This window comes from Centroberyx gerrardi, chromosome 10 (assembly GCF_048128805.1).
Source record: "Centroberyx gerrardi isolate f3 chromosome 10, fCenGer3.hap1.cur.20231027, whole genome shotgun sequence".
Classification (NCBI taxonomy): Eukaryota; Metazoa; Chordata; class Actinopteri; order Beryciformes; family Berycidae; genus Centroberyx; species Centroberyx gerrardi.
In genome coordinates, this window is record NC_136006.1 from 2,757,707 (window position 1) to 2,780,018 (window position 22,312).

The 22,312-nt window shown below is 42.4% G+C and overlaps 3 protein-coding genes across 3 annotated transcripts; all 3 read left to right on the forward strand.

The window, feature by feature from the left end:
• Positions 1–3,975: 3,975 nt before the first annotated feature.
• On the forward strand, positions 3,976–8,183 carry LOC144539896 (olfactory receptor 7C1-like). Its single transcript, XM_078286176.1, has 3 exons — positions 3,976–4,879; positions 4,923–4,957; positions 8,148–8,183. Exons 1-3 carry the CDS (start codon positions 3,976–3,978, stop codon positions 8,181–8,183), a joined length of 975 nt encoding a protein of 324 aa, XP_078142302.1.
• Positions 8,184–9,585: 1,402 nt separating this feature from the next.
• On the forward strand, positions 9,586–12,501 carry LOC139915939 (olfactory receptor 6C1-like). The gene is made up of 3 exons (XM_078286177.1): positions 9,586–10,489; positions 10,533–10,595; positions 12,398–12,501. Exons 1-3 carry the CDS (start codon positions 9,586–9,588, stop codon positions 12,499–12,501), a joined length of 1,071 nt encoding a protein of 356 aa, XP_078142303.1.
• Positions 12,502–15,368: 2,867 nt separating this feature from the next.
• On the forward strand, positions 15,369–16,340 carry LOC139915938 (olfactory receptor 1D2-like). The gene has a single exon (XM_071904728.2). It carries the CDS (start codon positions 15,381–15,383, stop codon positions 16,338–16,340), a length of 960 nt encoding a protein of 319 aa, XP_071760829.2. The 5' UTR covers positions 15,369–15,380.
• The last annotated feature ends 5,972 nt before the right edge of the window (positions 16,341–22,312 follow it).

Consider the following 22,312-nt stretch of genomic DNA (forward strand, 5'->3'; position numbering starts at 1 on the left):
CTTATTAGAACCCAGTCTCCTGGTTCCACTAATGGAGTGTCCTGCTGAGAGACAGAAGGAACGTCATCGGTATTGTCTTTCCTCTGTCTCTCCAGTATCTTTCTCATATAATCTGCCAGATTTGTTTCATCATCAGTTTCCCATTGATTCTTAAACTGAGGCAATCTGTAGGGTCGTCCAAACAGGGTTTCGTATGGGGTCAGACCAGTAGTACTGGTAATGTTTATGTATAGTTTTACCAAATCCAAACAACCTGTCCATGGTCTGCCAGTTTCCTCAATACACTTTTTCAATCTATTTTTTATTGTTCCGTTCATTCTTTCTACTAGGCCTGCGCTTTGTGGGTGATAGGCACAGTGATTTTTTAAGTCTATGTGGAACATAACTCCTATCCTTTTTATTATTTGATTTACAAAATGGCTTCCATTATCACTGTAAATTCTTTCTGGGATGCCATATCGCGGTATGATATCTTTACATAGCGCCTTTGCAACTGTTAGAGCATCTGGATGCTTTGTTGGAAACAGCTCTATCCATTTTGAAAATGCGTCTATTATGACCAAGCAAAACTTCTTTCCTTCACTCTGATTCAGTTCAATAAAGTCCATATGGATTATTTGGAATGGGTATTGGGGTGTTGGAAACTTTCCCCTCTTTGGTCTCATATTGCCCTGTGGATTATGTTTTGCACATATCAGACATGCTCTACAAAAATTCTTTGAATAAGAGTTAAACCTATTAAATCCATAGGTTGTATAATATTGATGTATCTGTCCTACCATCCCTCCTGTTGAGACATGTGTAGAACCATGGCTCAATATTGCCGCCCATTTATATAGGTTTTTTTTTGTTTGTTTTTTTTTTTTTGGTAGGATATGTTTGCTCTCCGGTCATACATAGATGTCATCTTTCAGGTGGGCACCATTCTTTTTCCACTGATCTTTTTCTGTTTGTAAGCTTTGGATTTGCATATCTTTTAACACGTCAGTAGTTAAGAGTCCACTCTGCTCTAAAGTTAACACTTGAATTCCGCCTTCTGCTGCCTCTTTGGCTGTTTTATCAGCAAATGCATTTCCTAGCGAGACCTTGTCTTTATTTCCGGTGTGTGCAGCACATTTGCATACTGCTAATTCTTCAGGGAGTTTTACTGCTTTTAGTAGCTCAGTTAGAAGCTGAGCATGTGTCACAGGTTTCCTTGTTGAGGTCACCATTCCCCTGTTTTGCCAATATTGTGCGAATGTGTGCACTGTAGCATAAGCGTATTGGCTGTCCGTGTATACAGGGACAGAGAAGAATGCATTGCTTATATCTACTACGGTAAACACCTTAGCTTCTGGTCATAATGAGTTCAGCAACGTATATGGGTCTGGGACACATGGTGCTCGTTGTATTACTGCACTGTTGACTGCTTGCAAATCTTGGACCATACGCCACCCTATAGATGGTGCTTGTTTCTTTACTGGGAAGATGGGGGTGTTACAGGGTGAATCTTCACATTTGATAATAACGCCAGCTTTTATCAAATCCTCTATCACTGGCTTGATGCCTTCCTGTGCATCAGCTTTAAGGGGATATTGCCTGACACTAGGCCTGTAATCATTTTTTGGTCTGATCTGAACTGGTAATGCTCCCTTTACTAGTCCAACGTCTGATGGACCTTTGGACCATAAATTTTCTGGCACCCCTTTCAACAGATTCTCTTCTTCCTCAGAAAGAAATATATCTCATCCCTCACTATCGTGCATGTGTGCTTCTTCATGCACTTGGATTGTCCAGAACAAGGATTTTCTAGTCAATCCAGTAGCTGCACTAGTCCATGTATTTACAGATGTGGGTACCCAATCGGTTGCTTTTTCTCCCTCCTGTACTACGCGCCCCAAATCTTTCCACTGGAGTTCCTTTTTCTTGTACAGGGATATGTGAGGGGGAGTCCACATCCTGAAAAGCTTTCTTATTTCGGGACTCAATGTGACCCCTACCACAGAGGTATTTTTTGCATCTGAGTACATATAGTTCACAGTTACTCGTGTTGGGGTTAATTGTTTTAGCTTTCTCTTGTAGTCTGGGTCTGGACCGGGTTTATCTTTGTACCACATTGTGACATGCAAATCATCAGGAGACATTATATCTTGTGGAGTTAAGATGGCCTGTCTTCCCTCACTCAAGAGCTCTGTCCCCGTGTTGCATGGTGGTTTGGGTGTAGGCAGCGTTGGATACAGCTTCTGCTGCTGCTGCACCCTCCTCCTCACTCTCTTCCTCTTCTACTCCTAGCCCCCCCCTTACTGCTCTCTCTTCTCTGCTACTCCTAGCCCCCACCTTACTGCTCTCTCCTCTCTGACTTTCTTCCTCTTCCTGCCTACGATGTCTACTAGAGGTTGTTTCATCATCCTCTTTTCTGTGAAACATTAACTTTGTTTCTGTCTGCCTCAACACATTTATCTGCACATTCCTTTTCCTTAGCCTCTTTAACCTTCCTGTCGCCTTCTTCTCTTTTCTGTGCTACTTCTAGCCAGTATTTCACATCCTCATAACCATCTTTGCGCACTTTCTTGTTTCTGCTTTTATTCTTCCTTTCTATTGCTCCCTGTAATTCAGTTAATTTCTGAGTACTTAATTTACCATTATAGTTGTACTTTTTCACCCATTTTTCAAGGTATTTTACTTTTTGCGGGTTTTTTTTTTTTTTTTTCGATATATTTCCAATCTTTGCATTGCAATGCTTCTCTAATTTGACATTTACCATTTCCTTTCCCCATTTTATGTGTCTTTTAGTCCAGTGTAATAACACCTAGGGTGTTCTAAACACTGGGAAATTCAAGCAGGACAGTGATTCAAATTTCCTTTTGTGGTAAGTCTCACTTCAACTCTTTCGAGTGGAGACTTCTTGCCTTTGCATCCACAAAAGTCCACTGTTTAACTCCTGCCTTTTGGTATGAGGTTAAATACCTAGTGGTATTTTCCCCTCCACTCACTCACTCACTCACTCTTTCGTACTTTACGCTGCGCTTTTTTCAGGCTTACAGAGGACTACGCCGTCCTACGGAATTTAACTGTAACACAGGGGACTCCGCCATCCTCTACGGAATTTAACTGCGCCCCAGGACTTCTTTGCCCTTATTCACCTGCCAGTGTCTAGAATATTCAGGGTTTTCGCAATTACCTTCAGTCATTCTTTTCCTTTTTAAGAAAACTGTAACTCACCGATTTGTGTTGTCTCCCTGTCAGACTACCGTCAACCGTCGGATCTCAGTCGGCGGGGCGGATCAGTCCTGGAAAAGGACTCACCGTGCACGGATTTTCCTGGTGTCCGCCTCGCCCACTGAAATCCTCAGATCTATTGGTATCCGGCTCGAAGGACCAAGTTAATGTCGGGTTCAAGCAACCTGAACATTATTAAAACACACACACAAAGAGAGAAGACACAGAGTTAGAGTTTTCTTCCTTGCAAGGGAGAACGGACGGAAACGTGCTCAGTTACACTTTCCACCCCGCTCTGAACCCGTCCCGCCGTCTCCTCTCTTTTTATTTCCTTAAGGTGGTTCCTAGTTACAAAAGGATTACAGCCCCTAAAGGGTGGGGGACACACGGGCTGAAATTCTCTACGTATCTTTTTCTAAACATGGTTACAAAGAAGTCCTCATTTGTAGCAGGTGTCTTCATTCCGATCAAGGGCATAGTTGCGGCCTCCGCCTTCTTGTAGGAGTGTTTCTTATCTGCCTCCTCAATGCGGTTTCACCTCGGTTCACCTCGTCCTTGAGCCTGCCTGTGAGGCTTCGTGATATCTCTGAAAAACAGTTAACACATCCTCCTGCACAGACACACACACATATATAGCTCTCAAACAATATAAGCAAATATAGGATAATTTTCTATGTACAATTATTCCAACAGTTAGGTCAAATGCAATTTTCTATCTATAGATGGTTGTTGTTGTGGAATTAGATTGACGACAAAGCAAACTGTAAAGTTTTCAATATGATGGATAATGTTTCAATTATAACTGTGTTTACTCTGTCAGGGTTAAATGGCACAGCGAACCACAGATTGACCCTCTTCTCTCTCACTTTATTATGTTACTGCGTGATTTGGCTGGTAAATGTGACTCTCATTGTGACTGTCATTGTGGATAAAAGCCTTCATGAGCCCATGTACATCTTCCTGTGTAATCTGTGCATCAATGGACTTTATGGGACTTCAGGATTTTACCCCAAATTCCTCATGGATCTACTGTCTCCTTCTCATGTCATCTCTTATGCTGGATGCCTGCTTCAGGGTTTTGTGATACACTCCTCGGCTTGTGGTGATTTCTCTATTCTAGCTCTGATGGCCTATGACAGATATGTGGCTATATGTCGACCTCTGGTGTACCACTCTGTTATGACTAAACAAAGAGTTGGTCTGTTAGTCTTTTTGACCTGGCTTTTACCCCTTTATTTGATGTTCATGAGCACATTAACAACATCGAGATCAAGGTTATGTGGCTCACACATACCAAAGATCTACTGTTATAATTGGTTGATTGGTAAACTAGCTTGCTCTGCCTCCACAGCAAACACTGTTATTCCATATTTTAATATTTGTTTTTATCTTGGCCATGTTATCTTCATTGTTTGGTCTTATGTGTATTTGATCAAAACATGCCTAGCATCCAAGGAGAACAGGGGGAAGTTTATGCAAACATGCGTGCCACATTTACTTTCTTTAATCAATGTTGTTGTTTGTTTGCTTTTTGATTTAATGTACATGCGATTTGGCTCAAAAGAATTACCACAAAGCCTTCAGAACTTCATGGCAATAGAATTTCTCTTCATTCCTCCAATTATCAATCCCCTCATATATGGTTTCAAATTGACCAAAATTAGAAACAGAATTCTGAGTTTTATATATAGTTAAAGTTGGGAAGTATCTAGACAACGCTCATGATTTGACCTGTGAGGAGAGCTCCAACTCTCATTACGTTTTTAACACAATGAACATACTTTGTTGTTTGTATATGTACTTGATTTTTACAAGAAGCCATGTTACATTTGTTGTGTGTATTGCGGCAGGTAGATGACACTATTACCAAATATGAAGAACAATACGTGTAATCTGTAGAAAAAGTTAACATTTGTACATCACCATAATTCCAAGTAGTATGTACGTTTATTTATTTCAGTAGCAGGATAAGCCACTTGAGATGAAGCATCTTGTTTTCGAGGGGGTCCTGCAACATAAAAGCACAATACAGAAACAATTGATGTCAACAAACAACAACAACAAAAAAAAAACCAATGAACACAACAAAAAGGCAACCCTTGAGAAAGCAGAAAAAGAAAACCATCAGATTTCCACATTCATCAATGAACCTAAGGTTTAATTTTATGCATTCTTCAATATATTGTATTGCTCCAAGGACCCTGTAAATTTCATATTCCATTTTGGATACACACAAGGCACCACATTTGGAGATACAAGGTTTCTGCCTGACAACAACAATAATCTGTTTGTATGCATGTACAGTAAAAATTCTATCTCATAGGGGACAAATACAAAGATCATTATGTACATGCATACAACACATGAATTAACATAGAAACACACAAAATAAGACAACAACATACAAACAACAGATTGTAAATAAATACAAATAAGCAAAAACAACGGAGCATGAATGTATAAAGAAAAAAAAAATTATTAAAAAATATTATTAAAAATAAATACTCTTGTATCAATTTCTTTCGAAATGTTTGGAACAGAAAAGAAAAGCTGATCTGAATATCTGAGAGTATATGTTGATCTATATGGTTCTTTTTGTTTTGACTCAAAGTTTTTTTTCTTAATAATAATAAATAAATAAATTGATTACATTTATATAGCGCTTTTCTAAGTACTCAAGTACTAAGTACGTTTCGTTTCCTGGGGTTAAATATACTCTGTGCATTATTTTAAAGTGAATTAATTTATTTCGGACTGAGTTGGACACTTTGTACATATTTCTCCAGATATTTTCCCAAACTTCTATTTGTTCACCTAGGTCTTTTTCCCAGGTCCTTTCCACAGCAAGACATATCATATCACCAGAGAAATTGAGTATTTTATATATAATTGACCAGCAATATGTTTATTTGTTACCTCCGCCAAGGAGGTAATGCTTTCGCCCACGTCTGTGTGTTTGTCCATCCGTCCTTCTGTTAGCATGATATCTCAAAAAGTTGGGCACAAATTTGCGCAAAACTTGGTATGACAGCCAAGGAAGAACTGATTAACTTTTCATGCCGATTGGCGAAAAGGGGTAGTGGTGGTGGGCGTGGTCTTCCACAAAAAGGTGCATTTTTGTGCATTTCAGAACAGATTCACATAATATTACAACTTTGACAAAAGGTTGCACAGGGAAGAACCACTGGGCCATGCCTTCTTAAGGTTTTTGTAATATCTCTGGGTGAAGCCTTGCAGGGTGTTGTCAGACATGGCGGAGGTCTGTGCTCTACTGAGCACATTTTCTAGTTTTCATTATGTTTCCAAGGTGTTTAAGAAGCTGTGACCTGATTTGTAAATACAGTAAGAAGTCTTTGCTTAATAAACCAAACACATCTTTCATTTGCTGGAACGATCTAAGTTTGTGGTTATTCAACAGATCAGAGACACTAAATATACTTTTACATTCACATTCTTTATTTACTGGTTTACCGTTATTTAAAATGCCACCATTTTTCCACAGGGGGTTATTTGGAGATTGCATTCTGCCAAAACTTAGCAAGAGCAAGATGACAGACGGCAGTGAGTAGAGACACGTAGCTCTGACTCGGAGAGCAAATCAAAGACAAGCTCAAAGAAACGTTAAACTAGCCTACATGTTCACCATCCGCAACAAAGCAGCGTTGGCGACAGACATGGATAAGATGCAACAAACACTGAGTGAGCTTGTGGAGTCTAATCACACCCTAACTAAGAAAATGAATAAAATAGACACAATTTCCTCCAAGCTCGACTACTTGAATTCGTCTATCAAATCCATTGAAAACAAGCCGAAGAAAAACGGAGCTGAGTCACTCCAGCACAACATCAAATTCGACAGTCAATCCCCCGATTCTCAAATTTTCCCTAGGGGATCAATAAAGTGCTGCTAATGTTATGTTAGCTTATCTTATCAAGAATCATGCATTGAAACTTTGGGAAAAAAAATTACATGCTGAAAAATTATATAATTCCAAAATTCCAAACATATTTTCTATCAGAAATAAATTTTACTATTATTACAGAATTAAACATCGCCCCCCCCCCCCCCCCCCCCCCTTTTTTTTTTATTTTCTCTTTTCCACTCTCCATGCCTCCATGGAGCTGAAAGGGCGCACAGCGCAATATTGTTGGCTTGAAGCTGCAACAGCTACTTTTCAGTCCCAAAGATAATGATCTCATTCCCACGCCTTTCTAAGTCGTTCCCACAACATAAGGATCTCATTCCCACGCGTTAGTAAGTTCTGGCCATGACATACAGTATACCTAGATTTTGTTCCCACACGTTAGTAAGTTCAGGGTGGAGCTGGTGGAAGTCCCTGATGAGTCTGGCCCTGGACCCAGGATGTCCAGGGCCGGAATCCAAGAGCGTTCTTCGGGACTGTGAATGCTTCCTCTTGGTCCAGAAAAAGTGGCGGTTGGAACCCAAACTGGCACTCAAACGGGGTTAAGACCAGTGGAGGTGTTATGTACATATTCCACCCAGGCAAGATGTTGACTCCAGGTAGACTGGTTGGATGACACACAGCACCTCAGGATGGTCTCGAGGTCCTGGTTCCGGGCACAGACAGAGCAAGCCACGATGAAGGCCTGAGTGTCGACCTCAATGGTAGGCCACCAAATCTTCCTTTTAAGGAACTCAAGAGTTATTTGGGTACCGGGATGACTTGCCAGATGGGAGGCATTGGCCCACTGAAGAATATGAGAGCAGGCTGAACTGCGGCTGGTCCACAACACGTAAATCTGTGCTTCGGAGTTTGTGTTCATCACGTATTTGTGTGATATCATGTTGGCAGGTCGAGTGTCTGGCTAGGCGACGGGGAATGGTGCGGGGCTCCGGCAGCAGGATCAGTTGCTCCACTTTGTAGAGAAAAAGAAAAGGCAACATGTCTCATGAGTAATGCTGTGTTATCTCCACCCTGACCTGCCAGAGCCCCGTCCCTTATAGCAGCGGCGATGAGGCTTGATGGGATGCAGGTGTGCCTCATCATCAACACTGACATGGTCTGGGAGGCTCCGCCATTACAGTCCACCCCCCCAAGCGTTTAGCTGGTTTGGAAGGTTGCGTCCTTCCCGCCGTAGCTCCTCTAGGACCGCCTGGAGTCAAACAAAGCTGCTGCTGCTTCGGCACCATCACGACAAGGCTAAACCAAGGGCTCCTGGACTCCTCAATGACTCCTAGCTGCCTCATACACTCCACCTCCTCCTCCATGGCTTGTCGCCGTGCCTCAGGTACCTGGTAGGGCCGCTGCCTCACTATCACTCTGGGGGGAGTTTGTATGTCATGACAGATCATGTTGGTACAGCCTAGGGTCGGGGAGAAGACATCCACTGATCCTGCTGCCGAAGGGGAGTGAGCTGCCCACCGAACTGGACCTCTTCCTGCAGTGTGGTGGCAAGGGCTGAGCCCAGAGGCACTGGCTCGATCCATCTCTTGAGGAGGTTAATCCGGGATGCTCAGAGGCAGAGGAAAATCTGCGACCAAAGCGTTAAATAGCATCGGTTGGAGTTTGTTCATCAAACAGATGCATGGCTAGTGTTAATAAAGAAGCCAGTGCAACCACATGGAATTGTTGTTTTCTGCAGCTTTAGTAACTTTAATTCATAAAACACATCACTTCCTGTGTGCCAAGAAGTTTACCGCCGCAGGTACTTCCCAATAACAGGGGCTGGAGTAGGCCAAACCAGGGTCTCATGCACCACTGATGGATAGATTTTGTCTTGTTCAGCCCAAACACATTACTTTGATTGAAAATTAGGCAATATTTTTTCATGAAAATGGTTATATGGTGTAGCTTTAAAGAATATGACAAGACAGAGGGGATTTGAAAATGTTTTCTACACAGGGAACATAGAATTCTGAAATGGGGAGTAACACTGACTCCCTCTATTGTCATCATCATTTTACTATCATTTTACTGTCTACATAGAACACCCAGCTGTTTTAGCTTGAAAGTGGTTGTGAATCATGTTTGCAAGTGCTGGACCCATCGGTTTGTGACCAAGATGACAAGTGTTGACCAGAAATGGTTGTCTTCTACTAGAACAAACAACTCCACATAGCATGAAAAGCTTATAGTATTTACATAGTCATTTAGACTGATTGCTCTTCAATGAACCCAAAAGTCAAACACTGTTTGAATTGTTTGAATTCCCATCTGAACCAACTCATTGGTTGTTGCTGCCGTGAGAGGATATAAACAAATGGTAGAATGAAAACACACCATGAAAGGGATGGAGAGACACAGAACAGGATGTCCACTTCTTCTCCAGCAACTTGGTAGGTTAGGTCAAATGCAATTTTCTATCTATAGATGGTTGTTGTTGTGGAATTAGATTGACGACAAAGCAAACTGTAAAGTTTTCAATATGATGAATAATGTTTCAATTATAACTGTGTTTACTCTGTCAGGGTTAAAAGGCACAGCGAACTACAGATTGATCCTCTTCTCTCTCACTTTATTATGTTACTGCGTGATTTGGCTGGTAAATGTGACTCTCATTGTGACTGTCATTGTGGATAAAAGCCTTCATGAGCCCATGTACATCTTCCTGTGTAATCTGTGCATCAATGGACTTTATGGGACTTCAGGATTTTACCCCAAATTCCTCATGGATCTACTGTCTCCTTCTCATGTCATCTCTTATGCTGGATGCCTGCTTCAGGGTTTTGTGATATACTCCTCAGCTTGTGGTGATTTCTCAATTTTAGCTCTGATGGCCTATGACAGATATGTGGCTATATGTCGACCTCTGGTTTACCACTCTGTTATGACTAAACAAAGAGTTGGTCTGTTAGTCTTTTTGACCTGGCTTTTACCCCTTTATTTGATGTTCATGAGCACAATAACAACATCGAGATCAAGGTTATGTGGCTCACACATACCAAAGATCTACTGTGCTAATTGGTTCATTGGTAAACTAGCTTGCTCTGCCTCCACAGCAATCAATATAATTCCATATTTTAGCATTAGTTTTTATTTCATCCATGCTGTTTTCGTTGTTTGGTCTTATGTGTATCTGATCAAAACATGCCAAACATCGAAAGAGAACAGGAGGAAGTTCATGCAAACATGCGTGCCACATTTATTTTCATTATTCAATGTTGTTGTTTCTTTGTTTTTTGATTTAATGTACATGCGATTTGGCACCAAAGAGTTATCACAAAGCCTTCAGAACTTCATGGCGATAGAATTTCTCCTCATTCCTCCAATTGTCGATCCCCTCATATATGGTTTCAAATTGACCAAAATTAGAAACAGAATTCTGGGTTTTATATATAGTTAAAGTTGGGAAGTATCTAGACAACGCTCATGATTTGACCTGTGAGGAGAGCTCCAACTCTCATTACGTTTTTAACACAATGAACATACTTTGTTGTTTGTATATGTACTTGATTTGTACATTGGTTGTGTTTATTTCAGCAGTTAGATGACACTCTTACCCAACGCAAACTAACAATACATGTAATCAGTAGAAACAGTTAACATTTTGCACATCACCATCATTACAACTAGTACAGTAAAAATGTTTAAGGAACAAAAGCACTCTGCTAAGAGCAAAGAAAACAATATAGGGATAATATTTTGCAGCATAGATACAGTAGGCCTACATATTTACCTTGATCTGTCATTAATGTTTCTTCATATTGATGTCCATTTATGCAAGCACATCACATTACATTAGGCATAATTATTCAATACATTTGTGCACAATCATTTAAGTTTCATCTTATCTTATCTCATACTGTATATTTGTGGTTCAAATCTTGTTTTGCATGTTTGTATCTTGTCGCTTTTTAAAACATAAAATGCAGACCCCTGAAAACACCACAGCTGATAAAGAATTTAGTGTCTAAAATGCATTTATGTTTTGCATAAAGGTGGGTTCAGAGCAACTATCAATGACTATTTAACAAGTAATTTGTAAAATAATCTAAGGCCAAATTTACAGTGAGGTTCAGGCAAACTTAGCTCTTTGAAAGACTTTTACAAGCAGACACTCATCAGAGTCATAGATTACATTAAGTGTACAATCTACAGTCCTGGCAATGGCTCAGAGGACTGGTTATGGCATGTATGCTTGTGAATTTCCTGAATTTCACCAAGGGGATTAATAAAGTGCTATCTTACCTTATCTTATCGTATCTGAATAACACATTATCTGGTGTGAATATTTTTTGCCCAAGGATATTGATTCTGTACCTGGAACACACAGGAAAAGGGTAAATAAATTCAAAGATAATGGACATGACATTCTCAGTTCAGACTTGAGGCCTTTTCATGTGGACAAGATGACCATGTGGGTATCTTTTATCCCAGAGGCAATCTGCAGATTAAATGTAACTGCAGTTAGGCATCTGTTCCCTGCTTGGGTAGGATGTAGGCCTAATGTCTGTGTTTTTGTAACGTATGGTTATGTTCCCTTGATGTTTTTACCTCCGCCAACGGAATTGGACGGGGGTTACGTTTTCGCCCCGTTCTGTCCGTCTGTTTGTCTGTTAGCAGGATAAAGGCTTGGATATGCTTCGTCAGAACTGCTTAGAACCACCAGAAAACAAACTTCTGAAAGCCCTGAACCTTCATGGTTTTTCAAAACATTATGATATGTAGCAGGTGCTGCAGGCTGTCCGTCAAACAACGGGGGCGGGGTAGTAAACAGGAACTAGTCATAGGTCAGAGGGGAAAGCGTGTGTTTCCTGTTGTCTGTTCAAATGAAATGGCAGCACGCTTTGTTGCAAAAACGCTGCATCACGTTATGTTCTCTGTCTCGCCGGCACTCACACAGCTGCTGCTTGTAAACTCGCCGCACACACACGCCTTTCTTCCCCATCCACTTGTGTGAGAAACACCAGCAGACCTGTGGCTTTGCACTCAATCTGACAGTGAAAACAAAAGTGAACTGAAAGTGAATTGAAAATAAGCCATGACATAAGTCTATATGTCTGTTGAGCTTTTCACGTAAATCCAGTGTTTCCCCTATTTACACTCACCAAGCACTTTATTAGGAACACCTGTACACCTGCTTATTCATGCAATTATCCATTCAGCCAATCATGTGGCAGCAGTGCAATGCATAAGATCATGCAGATACATGTCAGCAGCTTCAGTTAATGTTCACATCAAACATCAGAATGGGGAAAAAATGTGATTTCAGTGGCTTTGACCATGCCCGTATTAAGACTTCATGGTGCCCCTGGGCACCAGCGACTCAAGTGCCCACCCACCCCCACCCCCACCCCGCAGCACACAAACCATACCTATCCACAGGTTGGTCCTTGAGTAGAAATACTTTCTTACTGTACTCAAGTATTCAGAGTATCTGTACTTTACTTGATTGTTTTTTTATACATACTTTTTGCTTACTACTACTCCACTACATTTTCAGTTTATAAATTATGTTTAATGTGAAATTATGTTATTAGAAATCATAACTTATTACAGTGCAGAACTATTGTTTTATCTTTTGTTGACCTTAATGAAATATCATTACTAATCTCAACAGGTATATTATTCGTCTAAATCATAAGAAAGTTTATACTTTTACTTTTGGTAGCCTACTGGCTGGCTTGATGCATTTGGGACAGAGGGGCCGCGGTAAGTCGTTTATTTCCATGCATATGCGCGCGCTCTGTCCACCTGACAGCCGTCTGTTCTGTCGGTGGAGAGAGACACACAGAGTATGGTGGTTTCGGCGCGTCGGCCAACGCTTCCCGGAGTTTCCCGGGGGCACGGTGCCGGCCAGTGCCGATAGCTCGGCGCCGATTTGTTCCCGGTGATCCGGCCGAGATTTCGGCGGGGGTCCTGACACCGATGCGTCACCGGGTGCCCGGCGAATGGCGTTTTCGGCACTGATAGGTACCAAGGCGATCGGGGCTTGGATTGGGAGGATCAATGCGTTTGCGCGGAAGAGAGGACAAAACAGCGAGACACATTGTGGGACAAGAAGTTAACGTGAGTGATTTTTTGGTCACTGTTGTCCCAAACTTATGTAGGCCTACTGTATTATTGCAATTACATTTATTTATTTTTTTAATTATGAAAAAAAACAAAAAACAAAACATCGGTTGCTTGGTGCCCCGGGAGTCTTGGTGCCCCTGGGCACTCGCCCAGTTGCCCATGTGGTTAATCCAGCCATGGCTTTGACCGTGGCATCGTTGTTGGTGCCAGGCGGGCAGGTTTGAGTATTTCTGAAACTGCTGATCTCCTGGGATTTTCACGCACAACAGTCTCTAGAGGTTACACAGAATGGTGCGAAAAACAAAAAACATCCAGTGAGCGGCGGTTCTGCGGACGGAAACGCCTTGTTGATGAGAGGTCAGAGAAGAATGACCAGACTGATTGGAGCTGACAGAAAGGCGACAGTAACTCAGATAACCTCTTAACAACTGTGGTGAGCAGAAAAGCATCTCAGAATGCAACACGTCGAACCTTGAGGCAGATGTCACTTTGGTAGCCGGTTGACATTGAGCTGAAAGCTGATACCTACCCAGTATTAGTAAGGTGTTCCTAATAAAGTGCTCGGTGAGTGTATATTCTACTGTGGCTGGCTGCCATGGTAAAATCATGATATGCCATGCTAAAAATATTTTCAAAATAATTTTATTTTTGGTTGAAATAGTCTCCCTTGGTAGACTAAGCTGCTGCGCACTGAGGACTGTTAGAACCAGTGTTGCTAGGCACCGCTGCTGAAAATGCGCCAGATAATCATTTTTTGCCGGGCCCATGGGACCGGCCTAGAAGAGTGAAATTAGCTAACTGACTGACTGACTGTCTACCCATTGTTGAAAGTTGCGCGAGAAGTGGCGTCAAGACCTAGACAGTTATGGTGGTATACGTGATATCACGTTGTTTGCACTGTTAGTGTTTGCTCACATTATGACGTGCCTTTGCCGTCTCCTACAAAAAAAAATAAATTCAACAAGCACAGATCCTGTACAGACCCATGGCGCGTGTGTTCAATTCAATTCAATGAACTGAAGCATTACGACGCGGTCATCGGTTAAATAATTCCACCGTCACATACCACAGGTAATGACGTCACCTAACGTTAAAGAACAGCAGAAGATGTAGATGTCTGTAAATTGACGGCGAAGAGTGTGGCTCAATGTGTGAGATACAATATGGCATTATCAGCGTATGGGACTCAATGTGGCATTTAGCCCATAGGCGAGAGGCCATCTCTTATTCAAAGACGCCCTCTAGAGGCCATCTCATGAAGTGACGTCTCACTAAGCGTTACCTGACTGACTGACTGCAAGACTTGAATTTGCCTTGTGATGCCCTCGGCTGCACCGTGGGAAAAATACAAACCTAAAAAAATGTTGACTCAACATTGGGACAACCCCCTACACTGATGTTTCACAGTTTTTATTGGCCACAATACAATAATGACACACACAGAAAACAAATCAAATTCATGATCTTAAAAAATACATTCATTTGATTGGGTAGGCCTGACATCAATCTGGATAGGCCTAGGACTACCCAGGTCTACCCGTGGCTTCGCCCCTGATCTCAGGTATAGTCATGAAACTGTGTTAATCTCCTGGTGTGAAACGAGTTGGTAATGGGGCATGAAAGACATTGTTAACTTTTGGTGAAAATCCGACATGTGGAACTGGCATATATTGACAACTGCATAGCGTTGGCGGAGGTATGCGCTCTACTGAGAGCCATCTAGTTGTGTATTGTAACTGCTTGCTGTGAATCGAATTGAGCCACTGGGCATAATAAAGATTTCTCTACTCTTGGTTTCTGTAGTTTGTCTCATTCGTTTCAGTACCGTAATACCAAATGCTGAACTGCCATTGTTACTTTAGCTGTAATAAAGGATATGTTGGAATATGTTCAGTTCTGATCCACCAAATACTCAAGCCAACATATTGAATATTGTTTTAGTTACTTCTATTCAACCTCTACTAGACCACTGATTGGTCTGTTTGAATTCCCAGCTTGTGTTGTTGTCGTCAGAGAGAGGATTTAAACAGAAGAACAAACACTCTGGTAGGGCTAGAGGCACAGCACAGTATGTTCACTATCCCTCCAGGAAGCTTTGTCTGATGTTTTTTCTGAAGTGACACTGTGTGGGCTGGACATGCCTAAGATTTAAACGTGTTTTTGAACTACATTTTATAGGAACAAAATGTTGACAGCTTACATATAATGGAAAATGTTTCTGTTGTAACATTGTTTACTCTTTCAGGGTTAAATCACACAGTGGAACACAGAGTCACACTCTTCTCTCTCACTTTACTGTGTTATTTATTAATTTGGATAGTAAATGTTATTCTCATTCTAACCATCATTGTGGACCGAAGCCTTCATGAACCCATGTATATCTTCTTGTGCAATTTGTGTATCAATGGACTTTATGGGACAGCGGGCTTTTACCCCAAATTCCTCATGGATCTACTGTCTCCTTCTCATGTCATCTCTTACGCTGCATGCCTGCTGCAGAGTTTTGTGATACACTCCTCTACTGGTGGTGATCTATCAACTCTAGCTGTAATGGCCTATGACAGATATGTGGCTATATGTCGACCTCTGATGTACCACTCTGTTATGACTAAACAAAGAGTTTCTCTGTTGGTGTTTTTCTCCTGGCTCTTACCACTTTATTGCATGTTCATTAACACAATAGCAATATCTCAGTACAAGTTATGTGGCTCACACATACATAAACTCTACTGTTCCAACTGGCTGATTGGTAAACTAGCTTGCTCAACCTCTATAGCAAGCAGTGCTATTGCGTATGTTAACATATTTTTTTATTGTGCCCATTCTGTTTTTATTGTTTGGTCTTATATATATCTGATCAGAACATGTGTAAAATCCCAAAAGAACAGGGGGAAGTTTATGCAAACTTGTGTGCCACATTTAATCTCTTTATTCATTTATTCTGTTGTTGTGCTTTTGGATTTAATGTACATGCGATTTGGTTCAAGAGATTTTCCTCAGAGTCTCCAGAACTTCATCGCAATAGGATTTCTCCTTGTTCCTCCAGTTATGAATCCTCTAATATATGGGCTGAAATTGACCAAAATTCGAAACAGAATTTTTGGTTTTATTCAAGATAAAAGAAAAGATGGGCAGTGTCTAGACAAGGCAGATCAACGGAGATGAGAGCTCCAACTCTTAACCTACTAATGTTAGAAAATAAATACTTGCAAATCCTTATTTTCCCAAACATTTTTTCTAAAATTAATAATTGGAATGTATGTTATTATATGCTAACAAGGGGTATAAGGACTACACCTTTTAATGAATACCTCTAACCCCTGCACAGTTATGTACTGTATTCATATTTGTTTCACAGGGTCTTCTGACACTTCTGTGACATGGATAGTATTCATTTACAAAATGTATTTCTGATTTATGTTTGTTGATTTTGGAATTCATTATGCCCAAGACTTGTATCTGAGGTTTGTAAAATTTCCAAATTTTTGTGTTTTACATCTGCTTCAGCATTTGTTTATTGTTATTATAGACTACAATATCTACAGTTCATGTTGACTGGACATCTTATAATGCAAGATATTAAAATAAAAAAATAGAACAATTGTTAACTCACTGCTCATTTGTAATACACTTTAAAGCAGTGGTGTAGTCTACGTGATACGCAGGTACACGCCGTATACCCACTAAGAAAGCTCCAGGATTTCCGTATACCCACTTAAAAATGTGCAAGGATACGTAACAATATAGTTTTCTGACAGAACTTTCACTTCAGTGATTTTGTTTCGCAAATACCGGGTAGAGTATAACTGCAATAAAATAATTTTTGCAGGGGAAGGCATCTCCTCCATTCACACTTCCATTCATAAAATTCACCCTGTGCGCTCTGTCTGTGTTACGAAGCTTGGAACATGGTGGCTTCCCATATAGGAGGGGCTTTGAGTTTGGCCGTGGCCCGTGACCTAGACCTGACGTCACCTACCAACGAACACAGTTGCTTGACGCTCAGTGCCAAGTTCATTATATTCTGTAATGAATGAGTGTTTGTGGCATAACTGCAGGAATGTTCACTGTTAATACTGCTATTAAAACTGATAAGCCTATTCAGTTTTCCATTATTGTTAATAATACTTGCACTCTTAAATCGTAATCCATGCTTTGCATTGAAAATTGCCAGCTGATGAACCTGTGCTCCAGGGGCCGTATACATAAAACATCTAAGGCTAAAAGTAGCTCCTAACTGGCTGAGTTAGATGGTGATTAACACTAAAACAGTAGAAAATCAGTCCAAAGCGTTTAAATCTCCCCAGCTGTAAATGTCATTGGCTGTTAAAGTCTTGTGTTGCTTATAATAAATTGTTGATAACACATACCCAGTCTTTCAGAATGCTCTCAATTATGTGAGGATGCATGTACTGTATGCGTTAGTGAGTGTGGTGGTGCTTATGGGGTGTCGCTCCGGGACGGGTGTGTACGAGGCTGGGAGGGAATCATCACAGTATACCCACTACAATAAACTAGACAACAACACTGCTTAAAAGTACATTTTAAGATGAAAATTATTATTCCATAAATCAGTAATTCCATCCCAAAGCTATATTGTGCAGCTTCAGAAAATCTCTGGTTAGAGTTGTAGTGAGTTTTTTGTGTGATGATGCATCTCTGAATGAACCTTTACAAGCAAACAGATAATACAATTAAATCATTCAGACAAACCATATAAGTTCAGGTAGATGCTGTGTACTTCATGTAAAATTTTCAGAATATAACGTAACGTAATAATATGGATTACCTGAATACGTTAAAATCAAATGTATTTGTTATTCCAAAATATTTTAAATCCACATAGTTGTTCATTGTTATTCATGTCAAAACTTCAGTTGAATAATCTGTGACTGATGACAATTAGAGGACATCTACCAGCATAATATTAATTCATTTAGAGTAGTTACCCAAGGTACAATACTGGGCAACACTGCGGAGCAGACCAAAAACGACCACAGATTAGGGAGGACTGACGCTCAAAACAGAATCATAATTGGGATGTCTATTCTGGTATTCTGACAGATATGTGGCTATATGTCGACCTCTGGTGTACCACTCTGTAATGACTACACAAAGAGTTTGTCTGTTAGTCTTTCTCACACATACCAAAGATCTACTGTGGTAATTGATTTATTGGTAAACTAGCTTGCTCTGCCTCCACAACAAACAATATAATTCCATATTTTAGCATTAGTTTTTATTTCATTTATTTGCTGTTTTCGTTGTTGTTATACGCGTAGTCTTACGCGTATCTGATCAAAACATGCCAAACATCCAGACAGCAGGAGGAAGTTCATGCAAGCATGCGTGCCACATTTATTTTCATTATTCAATGTTGTCGTTTCTTTGTTGTATGCGTTTTAATATATGTAATTACCACCGCACATGCCAGTAGGCCTCCCGATGGTATGCTGGCAGTGACTGGTGTTTGAAACCATTAGAGTGATGCTACTTTTAACACTACACAGGAGCAACAAACAGACATCTCTATGTGCCAGCTAGATGTTAGCTAGAAATTAATATTACTGCAGGTGTGTATGTACGTGGTGTAGGCATCTTACTCTCCCCCACCCCTCTGGAGACGCCCCTTGTGGTGTTCTTGAGAGGTAGTCAGCAGTGCAATTGTCTGTTCCATTCCTGTGCAGGATGTCAAAGTCAAAGGGTTGCATGACCAGGAACCATCTTGTGATCCTTGAGTTGGTGTCCCTCATGTTCTTTAGCCATGACAGTGCTCTGTGCTCAGTCTCAAGGGAAAACTTCCTTCCCAGCAGGTAGTAATGGAGAGTCCAAGGCCCATTTGATGGCGAGGCAATGGAGTACTTCACCTCATGCTTGTTGAGCTTCCTGTTGCTGTAGGTGACAGGCTGGAGATCATCCGGCTCTCCCTGCAGTAGAGCAGCTCCAATCCCCAGCTGAGAAGCATCTGTTTGGACTGTGAAAGACTGGCAGAAATCAGGGCTCTTCAGAAGTGACTTGTTGCAGAGTGCATTCTTCAGATCCTGGAAGGCTTCTCCACAGTCCTCTGTCCACTGAACTTTGTTGGGCTTGTTGTTCTGGGTGAGGTTTGTGAGTTGGGAATGAAGCGTCTGTACCATCCCACCAAGCCTAAGAAGGACTTGACTTGGGTCTTGGTTGCGGGCCATTCAGCTGCCATGATCGCCTCCACTTTCCCAACTTGCAGCCGGATCACCCCCTTTCCCAGCACGAAACCCAGGTACTTGGTCTCCTCCTTGGCCAGGGAACACTTGTCTGGGCGAATGGTCAGCCTGCTTCCTTGATCCTGGTAAACACTTCACTGAGATGATAAAGATGTTCTTCACCATACTCAAAGCTCCTCTTCCTGGCTGAACGGTCGTACCACTCCTCCTGCTTGGCCTAGGACTTCAGGAGGTTCTCCCTGGCCATGGCTGTGGACTTCATTAGCTGTTCACGCATTCTGTGGACATACGAGATGATGTTCATTCCCTCTGGCTTGTCAGACTCTTCCCACGTTTCACGCAGCACATCCAGGGGACCTCTGACCTGGTGGGCATAGAGCAGCTCAAAAGGTGAAAAACCGGTCGAGCTATGTGGAACCTCTCGGTAGGAAAAGAGCAAGAATGGCAGCCACTTGTCCCAATCCTTGCCAGTCTCAGACACAATCTTCCTCAATATCCTCTTGAGTGTTCGATTGAAACGTTCATACTCTCTATATTCCTAACAACTGATAGACCTGGGATAGAGTTCGACTCATGAAATTCGGGCCCTGATCTGTAAGTACCTCCTTGGGGATGCCAACTTGAGAGAAAAACTTGACCATGGCTGAGGCTATTTGCTTGGCTGTGACTTCTCTCAAGGGAAAACCTTCCTCTTAGCACCCCAGCCCTGAATGACTCTGGGAGGACAAGCTGCTTACCATACTCAGACTGTCTGTACAGAAGACCTTTGTCAGTAAGAAACTGCGCATTGAGGGGACTAACACCATTCACCTCTGCCTGCTTGAAACAATCCTATCTGCCTAAATCCTAAATAGTCCTATCTCTGCTTTTGGGCAAGATCACTGATGAAGGGAACATCTGCCTCAGCTAGGTCTGGAGACTCAACTTCCTGGTCTTGCTGCTCAGCTGACTGGACCATCAACTCCCCCACTTGCTCTCTGCATCTGCTCAGTCTCTCTTCCTGTGCGACTGTGGGCACCCCAACTACCTCTTCCCCATAAAATGACATGAGCTACAGTGCATCTGGGTTGGTAACTGCCTCATCAGTAACTGGGCCAGAAGTAACAGGCACACCAAACTTAACTGCTATCAACATCTGGATCCTGCCTTACAGTAACTGGAGGGATCAAACTGGGAATGACAGAGACTGGCTGGACAGGTACACGTGGTACTACAGCAACTACCTCAGCTGAGACTGACTCCTCAGGGATTTGTGGGACAGAGCACTCTCTTGCCTATCTAGATCTAGTGACGACCCCCCACAACTTCCATCAAAACAGGATACGGCAACTCAGGGGCTACTCCTACTGTCATCAAAAATGATTGGTTGCGAACCTCAATGTAGACCTCAGCTGTAGGAACATCTGAACAATGCCCATGGACACAAACAACTGGAACTGTCTCATCTACATTCCAAGCCTCTCTGGGAATAAACTATGCCTGGACAAGAGTCTGGGCAACCTGTGTCTAAGGGTGCTGATAGAGGTTTGCCGTTCAAAAAGATGGTAGTTATTAGTGATTCAGGTGGCTCTGAAGGGGAAGTCAACTCAGGCCTTGGGACATAGCAGAGATTGGTACTCTTGGACCTCAGGACAAGTTGGACGTGTATGACCTGCCTCACCACAGTTGTAACATGCAACCTCAGCCTGACTGCCTGACTGAGTCTTGAACTTGGTGGGTGCTACCACTAATGGCTTGGTGACTCTGGGCTGACTAGGGGAATAACTTTGTGAACCACCCCCTTTCCCAAACCCATCAGACCTACCCATCTCGTGGCGTGGCTGTAGCTGGCAGTAGACCCCTGGCCCTCGGTGAGCAGTCACATAGGTGTCAGCCAGCTTAGCAGCATTGGCAGCAGTCCCTGGGTTTTTCTCTCTGACCCAAACCCTCACCTCGGGATACAACACCCTGAGGTACTGTTCCAGGACCATCTTCTCCATCAGCTCTTCTTTGGTGCAGGTGTCATACTCCACCCACTTGCTGAACAGGTCCTTTAGGCGGGTGTACAGCTCTTGGGGGGACTCTTCTGCAGGGGTGCAAAGAGAGCAAAACCGTTGTTGGTAAGTGTCTCTGTTGATCTCATATTTTCTTAGCACTGCATCTTTCAACATGTCGTAATTTGTTGTGTGGGTAGGCACCCCTGGCCTTCCCAGTCAACAATGGAATCAGTGGCCCGCTCTTGACGTGGCCACTCGTAGACTGTTGCCAGCCACTCTAAAGTAGTCAGAAAGTGTTTGATGTCATCAGAACACAGCACCGGCTCAGGGAACAGGCTGACCTACCCTGGCCGCCTCTAGGTCCAACTGGAGCTGGGTGACTTGGTGGTTCAACACACTGTACCTCTGCTCCTGCTTTGCTGCCTCTTTCTCCTGCCTCACATCTCTCTCATGCTGACAGCACATAAAAATCTCAAACATTTGAGCCAGGGTGTTCAGACTGGCTTCAGTTGACAAGTGGGGGTTGATGGAGGATGTAGGGCCTTCTTCTGCTATGCCCCCTCCTCAACCTCTGGATCCATCTGCCGGTGCTGAAGCTTTTCTTCTGACATCACGTGTTAGGATGGCAAAGGGCGCAAATGCCGGTAGGCCTCCCGACAGTGTCATGTCATGTCTGGCTGGCACAAGGGTCACTGATGTTGTTGAACAGTCCAATGGCTTCCGGCACAAAGGAACACCTGAGGCGCTCCATCCTGCAGCATGGGTGGAGGAGCCTGTGTCTGAAGCTGCTCCTCAGCTCATCGTAGAGAGGGTGAGAGGGGATCTTCAGGATGGCACTGATCTTTCCCCTCATCCTCCTCTCTGCCACTGCCTCCAGACTGTACAGTTTGTGTCCCACTACAGAGCCAGCCTTCCTCACCAGCTTGTTAAGTCTGTTGGCTTCCCCTGCCTTGATGCCACC

What these genes read in the sequence shown, in the direction of transcription:
- LOC144539896 (XM_078286176.1), top strand. Translation starts at nt 3,976, where the DNA reads ATGATGGATAATGTTTCAATTATAACTGTGTTTACTCTGTCAGGGTTA. An exon ending in TAGAAACAGAATTCTGAGTT is followed by an intron (nt 4,880 to 4,922) that starts TTATATATAGTT and finishes ACAACGCTCATG; the next exon opens with ATTTGACCTGTGAGGAGAGC. An exon ending in AGAGCTCCAACTCTCATTAC is followed by an intron (nt 4,958 to 8,147) that starts GTTTTTAACACA and finishes CTGACCTGCCAG; the next exon opens with AGCCCCGTCCCTTATAGCAG.
- LOC139915939 (XM_078286177.1), top strand. Translation starts at nt 9,586, where the DNA reads ATGATGAATAATGTTTCAATTATAACTGTGTTTACTCTGTCAGGGTTA. An exon ending in TAGAAACAGAATTCTGGGTT is followed by an intron (nt 10,490 to 10,532) that starts TTATATATAGTT and finishes ACAACGCTCATG; the next exon opens with ATTTGACCTGTGAGGAGAGC. An exon ending in CACAATGAACATACTTTGTT is followed by an intron (nt 10,596 to 12,397) that starts GTTTGTATATGT and finishes GCCCGTATTAAG; the next exon opens with ACTTCATGGTGCCCCTGGGC.
- LOC139915938 (XM_071904728.2), top strand. Translation starts at nt 15,381, where the DNA reads ATGGAAAATGTTTCTGTTGTAACATTGTTTACTCTTTCAGGGTTAAAT.